The 16145-nt window shown below is 54.5% G+C and overlaps 1 protein-coding gene across 4 annotated transcripts in view; it reads left to right on the top strand.

Moving 5' to 3' along the window:
• The window catches only part of ITPR1 (inositol 1,4,5-trisphosphate receptor type 1), a 159128-nt gene extending 144578 nt beyond the window's left edge, over positions 1–14550 (top strand). For all 4 annotated transcript variants that reach the window (XM_059479817.1, XM_059479818.1, XM_059479816.1 and 1 more), the window contains 2 exons: positions 8235–8396; positions 13198–14550. In XM_059479817.1, coding sequence (XP_059335800.1) covers positions 8235–8396; positions 13198–13287 — 252 coding nt within the window. In that variant the 3' untranslated portion in view covers positions 13288–14550. The remainder of the gene's footprint in view (positions 1–8234; positions 8397–13197) is intronic.
• The last annotated feature ends 1595 nt before the right edge of the window (positions 14551–16145 follow it).

Below are 16145 nucleotides of genomic sequence, written 5' to 3'. Positions count from 1 at the left end.
ATGCTGAGGGTGCCTCCCGTGATTCCCAGGAACAAAGGCCCCGGTTCTGGAGGCTCTGCAGTCACTAGGAAGATCAGGTGATGTCTGAATAACACCCTGTGTGTGGGAGGTGGGGGGATCCACTTATCGCCTTGGCCAGACATTGACATCCACACCCAGATGACTCATGTGAACTCCGTGCAACTCCCTGCAGATTAGTTCATTTAAATGTCTTATCTTCCCATCCTGGCTCGAGAATTCCTCCTGGAGGTCTGGCCTCTGCCTGCATTGCTGTGGCAGCCTGGGCAGCCCTGCCAGCCCAGCTGTCACCGGGGCCCTGGCAGGGCTGTGCCACAGCCGGCTGTGTGCAGGCATTTAGAATATGTCACATCTCTCACTCTGCAGCTCGCTAAGGAGAAAACCACACAGGCACCGGGGGCTGTGTGCATTCCTGAGCTGTCTGCAGGCAGCTGCATGGGCTGTCACAGCGCAGACAAATATTTGCATGCCCGACTCTGCATCCCCTGCTCTGCACCTCGAGCAGCCTGGGCTGGCGGGGGCTGTGCATGCAGATGTGCTCATTAAAAAGTAAAGGCTGCTTTGGAACAGTTAGCCTGGATCTTCGTGAGTAGCCCCTGCAGTTCCCCTTTGTTTTCAATCCAGGCAGGATCTGTGTCATTAGCAGCCTTTATTGCAGAAATGAGGCAGAGGTGGCACAATTGCCCCAGCTCCATGATCGAGGGCACTGAGTTCCAAATCTGGGTTGTGTTGTCATTGAAAAGGAACCATTTACAAATAGGAGTGGTGGCACAGGTAGCCTTAAAGGAATTTGGAATAGGAATGAAGGTTACAGATTTCCCTTTGTGCCTTAGCTAACATCTGTGTACAAAGCTGGGGATTTAAGTATATTATTGGGCTTTTTCCTTGGTGTCCTGAGCTCTGTCCTGTGAAGGAAAGTGTTTCTGATTCTGGGTTTGAGTGACTGCTGCCAAGGCACAGCCTCCTGGTAAGCAAAGACGAGATTCCATCAGTGTCAGGCTTTTAAATCGCCTCCTTTCAGAAGTGCAGGTGTGACTTGGAGCCTTTCCCAGGGAGTTATCCAGCAGGGACACTCACTGTGCTCTGAACCCCAGCAGGAAGGTGGCGTTCAGCAGTGGTGGTGGCTTTGAGGAGTGTCCCAGGCTCTCCACGAAACCCAGTTCAGCTGCAGATGGCCAGGACTGGCTTGGCACTGCAGCACCCCAGGAATGACGAGGGCACACCAGGATACTTCCAACCCAAAGCATTCCAAAAGGCCCTTAATGATTGCAGCACTCGTGAAAGACATATGGACACGAAATTGCAGTCTGAGAAAGTGTTGGAAACGTAGTTATGTTCATCTGTCACTCGTGCCTGGAAATCCTGTACTTCAGGCAGAGTCAAATAGGAGAGATTTGTCATATCAATATTGAGCAAAGCAGCTGCAGACACAGGGGTGAGCAGCCCGTGCAAATGACTGGGTTACAGATGAGGAAATTGGGGTTTTGGGGCTACCAGTCACCGTGCTACCGGTGCAGGCTGGGAGAGGAGGAGGAGGAGGAAGACCGAGGAGGTCAGGATGTGACCTGGAGCTGACAGTGCTTTGTTTGGTGGTAACTTCCCAACAAGCTGCATCTTGAGATAGCTGGCCAGAGTTAGCCAATATAATTGCAGGGTTAATGAAGAAATCGTGGCAGAGGCTTGGGAGAGCCCGGAGTGCTTGGCAGCAGGCCCTGGGCTGCTGGAAACACTGTGTCATAGGCACGGCAGAGCTTTGTGCTCGCAGGGGAGGAACGTGTTCCGCCCTTGGTGCAGCCCAGGAGCTGCGCTGGGAGAAAGGAATGGTCAGCCTCACCTTCCCCGGCTCCGGCACAGGCTGCCCAGAGCAGCTGTGGCTTCCCCATCCCTGGCAGGGCCCAAGGGCAGCTTGGGCAGTGCTTGGAGCCACCTGGGACTGTGGAAGGTGTCCCTGCCCATGGCAGGGGGTGGAACAAGATGAGCTTTAAGATCCCTTCCAACCCAGTGCTTGATTTTCCCGGGTAAACCACCTGGAAATATATATATGTATCCATGCTGGGAATGCTGGGTTGGCATCCCAGCTGACCAGGCAAAGGTTCCCCTTGGGCTGAGCGTGTGTGTGAGCAAGGCCTGGGTGGATGAAAGCAGAAGGAAAGGCTTGGGGGCAGTTCTGAGGAATGGATGTTTGCATAACGTGCTGGCTTTGGGTGGATCCCAGACAGCTGCCAGGGTGGGTGCGTGTGGAGAGGAGGGGGAAGGCTCCTGCCTGGAAACCCTGGGGTGACACACGGGGAGCACAGACCAGCACTGAGAGAACAAACCAGCACTGGGAACACAACACAAACCAGCACCGGGAGCACAAACCCTGGGGTGACACACGGGGAGCACAGACCAGCACTGAGAGAACAAACCAGCACTGGGAACACAACACAAACCAGCACCGGGAGCACAAACCCTGGGGTGACACACGGGGAACACAAACCAGCACGGGGAGCACAACACAAACCAGCACTGGGGACACCTCCAGCAGGGAGCACAAACCCTGGCACCAGAAAGCCCCTGGCACCAGAAAGCCCCTGGGGCCGAGCGTGCTGAGGTGGCCCCGGGCTGGGTGAGGCCGGCCCTGAGTCATCCCCTGACCCCGCTGGCCCTTGTGCAAGAGGATGTGGGTGACAGCAGCCCCTGCCAGCAGCGTGCGGCTCAGCCCCTCTGGGGAATTGCTGCTCCTGCCCAGCTGTGGGGGCGTAGCGGGCCCCACTTCAGTGGGATCTAGCAGCCCAACAGGAGGCTGGTGTGGAGAGGTGGCCTCGTCCTCTCGGCAGGCAGGACATGGCCCTCAGGAGCCCTGTCCCCGCGGTCCATCGGGCTGGGGGTGCTCAGCTGGGCTCCAGGCACTCACCCACAGCAGAGCTGTCCCGGGGTGGGGCCGTGGTCATCCTGCACCTTTGGGAATGGTGTCTGTGTTCCAGGCTCGCTGCTCTGTGCCAGCCCGAGTGCCACCTGGGTATTGAACAGAGAAAAGGAAATAATTAGTTATTGCACCCTGAACCTTGTGTTGTCGGCCTCCTGTGGGACAACACGGGCCTTGTGAGGATTGAGAATGCTCTGAGTGTGGAGGGGGGAGACACCATCAAGTGCTGGTTTTCATGGAGGGGAGCAGTGCAGCTTGGTGTGGAAGAAGTGATGGTGCAGAGACAGAACCTGATGTGGGGATTTTTCCAGGAAGCTCAAGAAAGACCCAAGAGGAGTCCCATGTCACCACAAACAAACAGATGCATTTTCAGAGTGCTTCACAGAGCTCTTTTGTAGCTGTGTGGGTCTGATTTTTAACTTCCCATGACAGAAACTGAAATTTGCTGCTGCTGCCTTTCCCTGTTTGTGTTCAAGAAACAACTGGACTTGGCACTCAGTGCTCTGGGCTGGGTGGGGATGGGGCACAGCTTGGACTTCGTGAGGGTTTTGGAGGTTTTTGGAGGTTTTTTCCAAGGAAAATAATTCCGTGATTTGTAAGCGATGCTGCTGGGCAGCCCTTTGGTGGCAGCTGTGGGGATTTATTTTGGAGAGGGCTGAATCAGCCCTTCAGCACCCATAACTCTGAGGCACAGGGTACACGGGGACCCTGGAGAGGAGTGGGGAGTCCTTGGGGCGAGCAGAGCCTGCCTCCCTGCCATGAGCTGGCATTCCTTGCCCAGGAGGAGCAGGATGGTGCCCCTGCTGGCACAGCCCGTGCTGAGGTCGCCTCCCAGCCTTTCTCAGAAGCACTCTTCATCAGAAAGGCAGGAGGAGCCGGCGCTTCTCAGAATGAATGGCAGCAGCGCTTCCTCTGCCTTCCCAGGGCATGGCAGCGCCCCTGCTGCTGCCCTTACAGCAGGGACTTTTCCAACTTTACCTAGAAAAGAGCTGCAGCCCGAAACCCAGAAACGCAGCGCTTGTGGTCAGCCCGCTTCCGGCAGCGCTGCGCTGGCTCCGGCTGCTGCAGCACGGGATGGGCCTGGGCTGGGAGCGGGGAGCTGAGGGGTACTGGGATACTGGGATGGGGAGCTGGGGTACCCTGGATGCTGGGAATGGGGAGCTGGGGTACCCTGGATGCTGGGAATGGGGAGCTGGGGTACCCTGGATGCTGGGAATGGGGAGCTGAGGGGATACTGGGATGGGGAGCTGGGGTACCCTGGATACTGGGAATGGAGAGCTGAGGGTACCCTGGATACTGGGAATGGGGAGCTGAGGGGGTACTGGAATACTGGGAATGGGGAGCTGGGGTACCCTGGATACTGGGAATGGGGAGCTGGGGTACCCTGGATACTGGGAATGGGGAGCTGGGGTACCCTGGATACTGGGAATGGAGAGCTGAGGGGGTACTGGAATACTGGGAATGGGGAGCTGGGGTACCCTGGATACTGGGAATGGGGAGCTGAGGGGATACTGGGAATGGGGAGCTGAGGGTACCCTGGATACTGGGAATGGGGAACTGGGGTACCCTGGATACTGGGAATGGGGAGCACAGTGAACCCTGGATCCTGGGAAGGGAAGAAGAGCAGAGTGCACCCCAGGATGCTGGGAAGAGGAGCTGAGTGTACCCCAGGATCCCAGGGCAGAGGGCATCATTGGTGTGTGGGTGCCAGCAGCTGCACAGGAGCTCGGGCAGCCTCCCCCCTCCAGGCTCACTCCGTGCCTCTGCAACACCTCCAAAGCCCCAGGATGGACATGAAGCTGTGCCTTTAAAGGCACCCCAGGGCTGAGCTGAAGTTCAGCAGAAACTGGATCGTGGAGATATAAATCTTTTATTGACCCCTGCGTGGCAGTGCTGGGAGCCAGGCTGGCCCAGCAGGATCACCATGCCCTGACCTTTCAGCATTCCTGCTCCGTGCCGTTGGTGCTGGCTCTGCTTAAATATTTATTTATTTGAAAGCAAACACCCCCACGCTCCCAGCAGGGACAGGCCAGGCTGTGTGTCAGCAGCCCGGTCACATCCAGCTCCTCTCTGCGGGGCTGGGGGGGCTCAAGAGCAGCCTCAAGGTTTCCAGGGAAATCCAGAGTGTGTGCAGAAGGCAGAGCTGAGTCCTGCCGTGCTGGCAGCTCCCCTCTGTCCTCTCTGTGAGTGCCAGCCCAGCCTGGCCAGCAGCACTGCCTGGTGCCTCCACAGGGATGTATCTGCACCTCTCCTGTGCTTTCCCAGCCTGTTTGGGTGGGCACCCCCTGTTTCCTGCCGGGTGCCAGCTGGACGTGCCCAGATCAGTGCTGGGTTAGCGTGGTGCTGACAGCTGTGGAGGGGGGAGGCACAGCAGTGCAGCCCAGTCAGGGTGGGCAGCGATGCCCAGGTCCTTCCTGAGCTGTCCCTGCACAGGGAATTTCCAGTGCCCATTAACCCTTTCCAGGGGGGTCAGTGCCAGTTCTGAAGTGTGAGCTCAGACACCCCCCGGGCTGTGTCTCCTTGTCCTCAGCCTTCCCCTGCCTCAGCCTCTGGAGTTCACAGCTTGGTTTTCATCTTTCAACCTGACATGAGAACTAGAGGTGCTTTGTTGGTTTTGTTCAAATCAAAGCCAAGATTTCCTGACTTTGAGGGCTGGGGCTTTCAGAAACGCAGCGAGTTTGCAGGCTCTGAGCAGGCTGCAGAAGCTGTGGGTGCTGTTTGATTTCACCTTCTGGGCCTGGAAGGATCAAGTCACAGCCTCTGCAGCAGCTGCAGTGCTGGCTGCAATTGCAGAGTGATGTTGGAAAGTGCTTGGGGTATTTGTTATGAAACACTGCAGGTAGGGAAAGTTGGTGCTTCCCTCATCCCTTTCATCCTTCTCAAGGATGGGGCCTGGGAACACTCTGGGGATGGCCTTAGAAACGTTTTTGGGAATAAGGAGAATGTTTCTGGAGCAAGAAAGGGGCAGGCAGGAGCTTCAGGGCTCCTGTGTCTGCCTGGAAACCTCAGGACATGGACCTGGGGCTCCAGGCAATCCTGCAAATATAAATTGCATTTTAGTCCAATTTTCCTCATCGTCTGCCCTTGTTTCTTCCCTGGAGGAGCAGGGGGAAGTGCAGTTGGTGTTGTTGGTTTTCCCTGGGTGGGAGATGCTGGACCTGAGCACAAATGCTGAGCTGCCCCCTCCTCCCTAATGAGCCTTTTACTACAGCTGGAAGAACACAGTGCAGTGCTGCCTGTTCCTGCTATTAAACCTTAATTGTGGGGCTGCCGTTCCCTAAAGTCCAAAATATTTTGGCACTTGTCTTGGTAAAGGCATATTTTTTTTGTACATAGATTTTTTTTTTCCCTTTTATTAGCAGAAACCATCTGCCCTGTAAACAGAGATCAGGAGCAAACAGCCTTCCTGGCAGTTCTGCATCACGTGGGAATGCTGTGGTGCCTGCATGGGAAAGGGCCTGCTTTCTGCTTTCTGCTTTCTGCCTTCTCATCCTGGCAAAAGGAAACTCCAGGCACATCAGAGACAGCTAATTTAAGCTGATGAGTCTTGGCATCACATCTGAATTGCAGAGAGGATGTGACTGGAGCTCTCTGTAGAGGTGCACAGCCCTGATTAAGCAGGATGGATGCTCCTGGGAACGAGGGGGAGCATGGAGGGAAGGCTTGGAGCTGGAGATTCAGGCAGGGAATGACAAAAAGGCAGGAGTTTGCAGTGCTGCTTTAAAAACGAGCTGGGAGCCCAGAGAAGAGCCTGGCCAGCCAGTGGGGTGAGCTTTGGTCGCTGTTAATCAGCAGTGCTGATTGATTTTTGATTAAGAGCATCCCTTGGTGTCAGTGCAGTCTCCCTTCAGCGTGGCTGGTGTGTTCAGAGCTCCCCAGCTGTGTCACCTGTGAGAGCACACACACCTCACCTCAGCCAGCCCGAGTTCAGCTTCCATTTCAGAGCATATCTCCAGCGTGGGAGGAGAACCAGACTGGATGGGAAACCAGTTTGATGTTGAAGTGTAAGGTGTCAGGACGTGGAGTGCACCCCTCCTCCTCTTTTGTGGCTTTCTGTTCCGCTCCTGCCTTTATTTTTAACATCTCTGGCGAGTACCCGAGTGCCTGTGTGAGTCTGTACAGGCTTCTCAGGCTGAGTGTGTGTCCGGTGGCATTGCTGTGTCCGGTGGCATTGTTGTGTCCAGTGGCATTGCTGCGTCCAGTGGCATTGCTGCGTCCAGTGGCATTGCTGTGTCCAGTGGCATTGCTGCGTCCGGTGGCATTGCTGTGTCCAGTGGCATTGCTGTGTCCAGTGGCATTGCTGCATCCAGTGGCATTGCTGTGTCCAGTGGCATTGCTGTGTCTGGTGGCATTGCTGTGTCTGGTGGCATTGCTGCGTCCAGTGGCATTGCTGTGTCCGGTGGCATTGCTGCATCCAGTGGCATTGCTGCGTCCAGTGGCATTGCTGCATCCAGTGGCATTGTTGTGTCCGGTGGCATTGTTGTGTCCGGTGGCATTGCTGTGTCCGGTGGCATTGCTGTGTCCGGTGGCATTGCTGTGTCCGGTGGCATTGCTGCGTCCAGTGGCATTGCTGTGTCCGGTGGCATTGCTGTGTCCGGTGGCATTGCTGCGTCCAGTGGCATTGCTGTGTCCGGTGGCATTGTTGTGTCCGGTGGCATTGCTGTGTCCAGTGGCATTGCTGTGTCCGGTGGCATTCCTGACTGCAACTTAAACATGGACCATGAGAGACTTTGTATGGCTGAGGGAAAAGCTCTACAGGCAGTGCTTTGCAATGTATCTGCCCCTCATTTTAGCCTGAACCAGACAGTCAAAATAGGGTTTTCTTTTTCGTTAAAAAGGAAGTATCTCAGCTATGGAAGAATTTCCAGAACTTGGTTCCTTTTGTCAGAGAGCACAGCCAAGCTTTGCTTGACCAAAAAAGCAGAAAATCTTCCTCAAATAAAATTTAAAAGACAGTGAGATGGCAGCAGGTTTCTAGCACTGGGAAGTGCTTGTCCAGATGTGAAATCTGGGCTGGTTTAATGTCCAGTGGTTGTGCATTTATGCTGAGGTGTGTGTGAGGGAGCAAGGGCTGGGGACAGCGAGTGGCTGGAGAGGAAGCCCAAAGTGAGCAGCCCCAATTCCCAGCAGTGCCTCGGGCTGGCACTTTGCAAACTTTCCAGTGAGATGCAAATGCAGATAAGTGCAGATAGCTACAGATAAGAACAGAGCTGCTGCATCGAGGAATGTCCCGTGGCTGCAGAGCTGTGCTCTGGGGGCAGGTTTTCAGGTGGCAAACGCTAATTGTGCCCTGCTGTGTGCCCCTCAGGAGAGAAACCTGGACTGGTTCCCCCGCATGAGGGCCATGTCACTGGTCAGCAGCGACTCGGAGGGAGAGCAGAACGAGCTGAGGAACCTGCAGGAGAAGTTGGAGTCCACCATGAAGCTCGTGACCAACCTCTCTGGGCAGCTGTCAGAGCTGAAGGATCAGGTAAGGAGCAGGCACACACCATGATGGGGCAGCACAGGCTCCTGCCAGCCCCTCCTGCAGCTCCACAGCTTCTCCAGACCCCAGGGAGAGCTTCCCAGAGTGGCTCGTGGGTAGGAAAGCAGTGACAAACCAGAGTCCCTCCAGAGCCCCATGCTCCAGCTGACCTGCCTGGTGCTGGCCCAGCTGTTGAGTTCCAGAGTGGCCACATCAGAAAGGGAAAACTCGTGTTAAAAACATCACCAGAGTTAACTTCAATCAGTCCTGGCTGGGGCAGGGAGCCTGCGGGTGTTGTTGTTGTTGTTGTTTGGGGTTTTAACCCCAAGAGCTGAGTGTGATCCTGTCAGCCAGAGGGTGTGACGCTGACACCAGGGCTGTGTCACCCTGTGCACCTCAAAACCCACCGAGAACACTGGAGGAGCCTCGAGTGGTTGCTGGTGGTGCTGGTCTCTCTGTGCTGCGGCTGTGCTGCTGAGCAGATGAGATTTGGCTGCTGCCACCCCCAGCCTGCAGCTCACACATCCCAGGAGGGTTTGCTCTGCACCACACGCTGCTGCTGCTGCTGCTGTGAGCCAGCGAGTGCTCCGCAGACCTCGCAGGGTTCTTCTGCTGCAGCAGCTTCTCTGCAGCAAGAGCTGGGTGGCTTCTGCCCTGGCTGGGCTCGAGGTTGTCGTGGGCTGGTGCCCAGCCCAGCAATGGTTTTGTGAAGGACAGAGGCAGCAGGGCTTCAGCTGGTGCTGTCCCCAGGGATCCCGGCCTGACTGGAGGGAGCAGGGAAGGAAAGCACTGCTGCCTGTGCTGCCAGGAGCTGTTTGTGGTGCCTGCTTATCTCTGTGCATTAATAACCTGAGCCAGATGGTTCAATTAGTGAATTGATGCAGGTACTGGCACTGGCTGAGATGAATTGCTGACTTGCACCTGGGTGGTGGGTGGAGCAGTTCCTGTCCCAGCACCAGTGCCATCCCTGCTGCCCAGCTCTGCTGGCCTGCCTGGGTGTGTCCGTGCAGCTCTGCTGTGTCAGGAGCCCTGGCAGCCAGCACTGAGATCAGCTCCTGCCTCCCAGTCACCCTCTGCAGCTGGGCCCTGTCCCCAGCACCCTGTGGAGGCAAGGAAGGGATTAATTGGGGGCCTGGGAGCTGACAGCCTCGCTGCCCAGGGCTGTAATTAGTGCTCAGGCACGGTGCCACAGAGCCCCTTGCTCCTCTTGGTCTGAGGATGGAGGGCAGAGGCAGTTGCTCTTTTGTCTGGGCTTTAATTCGTGCTGGGCAGTGGTTTGGCTGTTTAGCCTGGGAACAATGGCCCTGCCGTGTGTCCTGGGTGTCCCTGCTGAAGGCTCTGACTCCAGGTGCAGGCACAGGAGCTCCCCATGGCCACAGCCTCACGACACATTTCTTCCTTTTCTTCCTTCTGAAGCTCGCAGCCCTCTTGGCTGACCAAGCACTAAAACCTCTCCTTGCTCTTTGTGACAACAAGAATGAAGGGTTTAGCTTTTAGAGAGCTATTTGACTGTAAAAGCAAGAGAGGAAACCAGCTTCATTAGTGTGGTGATAGCTTTTAGGAATTCCCCTAAGTACCATTATTGAGAGGCCTGCTGAAGATGCAGGATGCTCCAATTATGTGACAAAGCCAGTATATCCCTCCTCCTGATCCGGCACTGTCTCCAGAAAAGGAACTAACTCAGGGAATTCTTATTTGTATTTATTTTCTTGTAATTAAATAAAGGGAAAACCTCTCATTCATTTGCTCTTCAAGCTTGTTAGGTTTCTGGAGACTCTAATTATTAGAAGCCAAGTTCCAGCCTGCCTGCTTCCCCAAAGTGCACCAAGAGCCATTAAAATCCTGATCACTTTAATTCTGTGTGAAAAGATTGCACCATAATTGTCTGCAGCAGCAGGGGATTAGATGTAATCACCCAGAAATCCTTCCCAGAGTTCCAGCATCCCTCCTGGGGCTGGGCCTGGCTGGGGACAGCCCCCTGGGCTCCAGGTGAGGCTCAGGGTGACAGGCAGAGGTGGGACTCCTGGGGCCAGCCCCTGTTTGGGGACAGCGCCCTGGGCTCCAGGTGAGACTCAGGGTGACAACCTTTGGAGCCAGGCTGCCTCTGTCAGGCCCAGGCATTATTGGGGAGCCCAGCCTGGCTCAGCTGAACCCCTGGGCAGTGTTTGGGTCCTGGCAGCTCCCTGGGGATTTGCTGTGCCTGGCTTTTATGGCCTGTTAGCCCAGGTGTGCTGTCACTGGAAAGCTTTTGCAGGAGATTCGCTCTCCAGTAAATGTGATGGCAATAAGTTGCTCCCTCCTGCAGCCCTGTGCCCTCCACACAGCATTAAGTGTAGTGCAGGATTAATAATGTTCTGCATTGACACCAAAATTGCATTTCTCCCTCTTATTTATGGTTGGTTGCTTTATTCTTCCCTTTTTTTAAAGCCACATCTTCTACAAACACCTGCACCAGGGTGCACAATCCCTTTTCTACATAGCATGAAAAATATCTCCTACAGTCCCTTTTCTTTATTCTTCTTTCTTTCCTTTTCATTCTGTGCACCCTCTGAATCAGTTTATTGGCAGTGTGAAATTGTGCTCTCAGTTTGCTCAGTGAAGATAATTAATGTAAAGAGGCATTTTTAAGCCAAGTCCTCGTGGCCTCTCTGCATTTCCATAACTTGTGGGTTATCCTAGCAGCAGTTTAACATGTGGGTTCAGCAGGGCGTGGGTTGTGTGTGTGCTCAGGGAGCTCTGGGAAGACCCCTCTCCTCCTGCTCCCATTCCCTGTGAAGTGTCAGAAGCTTTTTGTGGAGAGAATTCCAGAAGTGTGCCCTGTTCTCAGGAGGCTGCAGCTCTGCCTCTCTTGGGCCAGGCAGTGAGCAAGGTCAGGGTTAATTATGGTTTCAAGAGGAATGCTGGTGTTTCAGTCCCTTTCCTGCTGGTTAAGGGAGTGCCAGTGGGCACAGGGTGAGCTGTGGGTGTGCAGCAGAGCAGCCTTGCAGAGGCTGCCCAGCACTGCCCCTTTGGAGCAATCCCATCCCCACAGAGAGCCCCAGGTCAGGCACTGGCCAGCCCCCAGGATACCCTGCCCCAGCTGGGAAACTCCATCAGCTCTGAAACTGGGGATTTAAACAGACACACTCAGGTGGTTTACGGTGACCAGGGTGCTGGGGCCGGGTTGACTGTTGGATTTGATCCTGGACGTCTTTTCCAACTTTACCAATTCTGTGATCCCAAATGTGTTACAAATGAACCAAACAGGTACACACCACCTCCCTTCTGCTGGGGTTGCTGCCACAAGCAGTGACACTGGCTGGCATTTGTCATTAAACAGCAAAAACTGGAGAAGTTAAATGGTGGCTGTAGCTGTAAGGAGCAGCAGGAGCAGGATGGGAGTGTGGATCATGTGCTGAGCCCTGAGGGGGTGGGGGCACTTGGGGGAGCTCAGGTGCCCTCGGTGGAGCAGGGGTGAGGCTGTCCTGGCATTCCCTGTGAGCCATCCCATGTTGTGGCTCCTCTGCAGCCGCAGCGTGGCAGGAGCTGTGGGATCCAGCTGTGGGACCCAGCTGTTCGCTCCTGAGACCCTGCCCAGCCAGAGCCATTCCTTACATGGCTTATGTAACTTGTCAGAAGCCTCCCAAAGTTTTAAAAAAGCAGAGTGGAGCCATTGGATTGTGTCCATTTCTCAATATCAGCAATACCAGTGATCCATTTCCCATTCATAGTTCACCGATCGGGAGAGCAGCATTCCCCATCTGCTTCCCACTCATTAAATAACAAAGTTTGGGCTGTGTGGCAGTGAGGGGGTTAAGCCCTGCCTGGCAGATGGGGAGGGCTGTTGGCTCACTCGGGATGAGAGCAGGGAGTGCTCAGTGTTTTCCAGCAAAGGCAAGGGTATTCCCAGCCTGACTGCAGGGCTCGCCCCTTTTCCGCCCCCTCTGCTGGACGGGTTAGCGAGAATTCCTGACAGGGGAGGTTTCTGCAGGCTGCTCCCCGCTCCGGTTCCTGCTGTCTGCTGGGCTCTGCCGGGCTGTCTCTGGCAGTGTCTGGGCTCTGCCGGGCTGTCTCTGGCACAGCAATGCCCAGGCACACAGACGGGCTGTCCCTGGCACAGCAGTGTCTGGGCACAGAGATGAGCCGTCCCTGGCACAGCAGTGTCCAGGCACACAGACAGGCTGTCCCTGGCACAGCAGTGTCCGGGCTCTGCAGAGCTGTCCCTGGCAGTGTCTGGGGTCTGCAGGGCTGTCCCTGGCAAAGCAGTGCCCAGGTTCTCCTGGGCTATCCCTGGCACAGCAGTGTCCGGGCTCTGCAGAGCTGTCCCTGGCAGTGTCTGGGCTCTGCCGGGCTTCCCCTGGCACAACAGTGCCCAGGCACACAGATGAGCTGTCCCTGGCACAGCAGTGTCCAGGTTCTTCTGGGCTGTCCCTGGCACAACAGTGCCCAGGCACACAGATGAGCTGTCCCTGGCACAGCAGTGTCCAGGTTCTTCTGGGCTGTCCCTGGCACAACAGTGCCCGGGCACACAGATGAGCCGTCCCTGGCAGTGTCCAGGCTCTCCTGGGCTGTCCCTGGCACAGCAGTGCCCGGGCACACAGATGAGCCGTCCCTGGCAGTGCCCAGGCTCTGCCGGGCTGTCCCTGGCAGTGTTTGGGCACACAGACACTCGTGGCCATGCTGAGTCTGGAGTCCCCCCTGCCCCAGGAGCAGGCTCTGGCTGTAGCCAGGGCTCTGCAGCCAACGCCAAGCACAGCAGGCCCTCGGGCGGGCGAGCTGACGCACAGGAAGCGCCGGGGCCTAATGAGCAAACTTGTTAATTTTCCAGATGACAGAGCAGAGGAAGCAGAAGCAGCGCATCGGTCTCCTTGGACACCCCCCGCCCATGAATGTGAACCTGCAGCAGCAACCAGCCTGAGCTGGGAGGGTCACCCCCAACACCCCCGGCCCGGAGGCTGCTCCTGAACCTTCTGTGCATCCTGTAAATACCCTGGTTTTATACGTAGATGTATATGACTGCTACTCTTACCAAGCTGGGGGCGCGTGGATTGTGATTAGAACTGTTGGCACGGGACAGAGGTTAAACTTTGTGCCAAAACTATCAAAATTGCCTTTTCCTTGGAAGGACTTAAGAGAGCACCTGAATTGCACTTGAAAAGATTATTTGACTATGTGACATGTATTTTGTATTTAAAAAAAAAAAAGAATAGAATAGCTAGTATTTATGTTTTTATACAATTGTGCAATATGAATTATGCAATCACAATATATTTGGAACTCCTGAATGTCCTAAGGGAGTGCACATCTTTGGATCTGGTGTGTTAGTACAATGTAATAAATGGTATAAAATTACAGGTGTAAATGAGGCTGCTGCAAAATTGTGTAACTGGTGATTTTTTCATACCCTTGGACATTTTTGTACCATGTGTGTAAATATCTTGCAATGCCATATTTGTTGCCTCTTCCTCCCAGGGATGATGCTGGGACTCTGTGAGCTGTTCGATTGGTATCGATTAAAGCAAAACATTATTTTGAAGCTTCCGAGTGAGGAAAGCAGGAGGTATTTTTCAAGAGATTTCTTTAGAGTACTGAAGCTAGAAGAGCTCAGACACCGGGTTTTTTAAATGCTAAGATTTCTTAAAGGGAACTTTTTATGCAAAATGGAGTTTGGAATGAGGATGCGCTGCTGGCGAGTTGGTGCAGTCTCCCAGGACCGAGCCGAGGCTGTCCAGGCTTTGCATTCTCAGTGTGTAGGATCCTCTCCTTCTATTTTTTCATTAGAGACCTACGTGCCTGTTAAAGCTTTAGCAAACAGGCACTGCACCGACTGAAACGTGTCCTGTAGCTGAGCACTGATGTGTGTAATGCTTGTGTGAGAGCCACTGGTTTGAGGCTGCTCTGTCCCACCCCTTCCTCTCCCTGCCCCCTTTCATTTGGTCACTTTCTTTGGTTTCTGATTCTCCAGAGTGTGAAAGGAAACTTGTTGGGTTGTTGTTTGGCTGGTTTTTTTTCCTCCAATCCGCTGCATAGTTTTATACATGGACCTCATTTTACAGAAGCTGACTTCTCTGCAATACTGTCTACAAAAGAAAAAAAATGAAAAAAAGCTAAAGAAAGAGCTATGAAAATTTGTAAATGCATAAATATAGGTATTTAAATAAATGATGCAAAATACTCTACAGTCAGAGGCTGCTGGTGGTTTGTGTCCCCTCCAAGGTGGTGTGTGCAATTCTGTCACACACAGGTGTCCTGGGATGTGGTGTCACAGGGGCCTGGCAGGTAAGGATGGGGCTTTTCCCAGAGCCCAGAGGAGCAGAGGTTGATTTTTTTATAACCAGAGCATGTCCCTCCTCCAGCAGTGAGAGGCACTGGCACCCAGGGAACTTCACCTGCGGTCACTCCGGGCTGGGATACTTCACACTCTCCCCACTGATAGTTCAGGTTTGTGGCTGTCATTGGAGAGAGTTAAAAACCCCTCCAGCTCCAAGTATTGTGTGCACAGGAGCGTTGCTGATTATGTGTATTTGATTAAGATGTAGCAGGAACTACCTGGTACAATTAATCATCTTTAATCTGGTAAGTGCACACACTGTCTGAGGTGGGTGCATGTCCCCAGCTCAGGTCATCAGGAGAGCTCAGCTTTCAGGAGGGCACCCGAGGGGAGGGAGGAAGGAGGGCAGCCTGACCAGCAGTCTCCCAGCCAGATTTATCGGTGAGATTGTGACTCCTTAATCACATGTATTTCCATATGTATCTCCTGGCAAATCTGCCTTCCCCTCTGCAGCAAGGTGTGTGCAGAGGGAGCGCGGCGCTGGGCTGCCGCCGGCGTGGTGGAGGAGCAGGATTTCATCTTCCCTGAGCAGCAGAGACACGTACCTGACTCACTCCTTCCCCTCCTGCCATCCAGGGATAAGCAGACACACAAATTTGTCAGGCTTCCCGGAGCCTCTGCCAGTCAGGTGAGAGGGAGGCGGCTGAGCACAGCCTGGGAGGGCACCCCTGAGGATGGGCGCTGTTGCTTCATCTTTACCTTAAAAAGGCAGAAGCAGCGAGTGCTGGGCACTGGCACAGCCTGCTCTGCTCTGTGATCCGTGTGAAAGCAGCAGGGTGGAACCCGGGGCTCTCACTGCGGCTCTGCCCTCCCAGGAGCTGCGGGGAGATGCAAAAAGGGAGATTCTGTCCCTCGGGTGCAGCTGCAGCAAGAGGAGCAGAGCACGGCCACCACCCCGGCAGTGGGGATGCAGGGCAGGTGGGTGGATCCAGGGGTGGCACGGATGGCTCAGGAGGTCACACTGTGTCCCCAGCCTGAGCAGGGGCTGTGTCATCTGGTCAGCAGAGGAAAGTGACTGTTCCTCCCCTCAGCCCACGAACAGGTCATTCCCGACTGCAGATTCATTTCTGCAGTGACATTTCATGCATGACCATCAAATTTTTCCTTTTTCTTCTTTCACTCTTGGTTCAATCTAAGCTTTTTTAAAGTTTTCTTTCTGGCTGAACTCCTCTGCCCATGATGGCTGTGCCAGCAGAGACAGGCAATGGTGAAAACCCTGCTGGGGCTGGTGGTGGTTCTGTCCCTGCAGCTTCTGAGGTCAAATCTGTGTTAGGACTTTCCCATTCTGGACTGAGATCTGGTGCCCCCATGGCAACTTCCTGATCTCAGAGAAAAGCTGTGTGAGGGATCTGTTTAATTTCCCCATTTGGGTACCCTTTTCCACAAAAGCTGAGTATCTCTGACATCACAGAAAGCTTTATTCACCATTATTGGACTCTCAAGTG

Source organism: Ammospiza nelsoni, chromosome 11 (assembly GCF_027579445.1).
Source record: "Ammospiza nelsoni isolate bAmmNel1 chromosome 11, bAmmNel1.pri, whole genome shotgun sequence".
NCBI classification, from domain to species: Eukaryota; Metazoa; Chordata; class Aves; order Passeriformes; family Passerellidae; genus Ammospiza; species Ammospiza nelsoni.
This window is presented reverse-complemented; position numbering and strand designations above follow the sequence as displayed.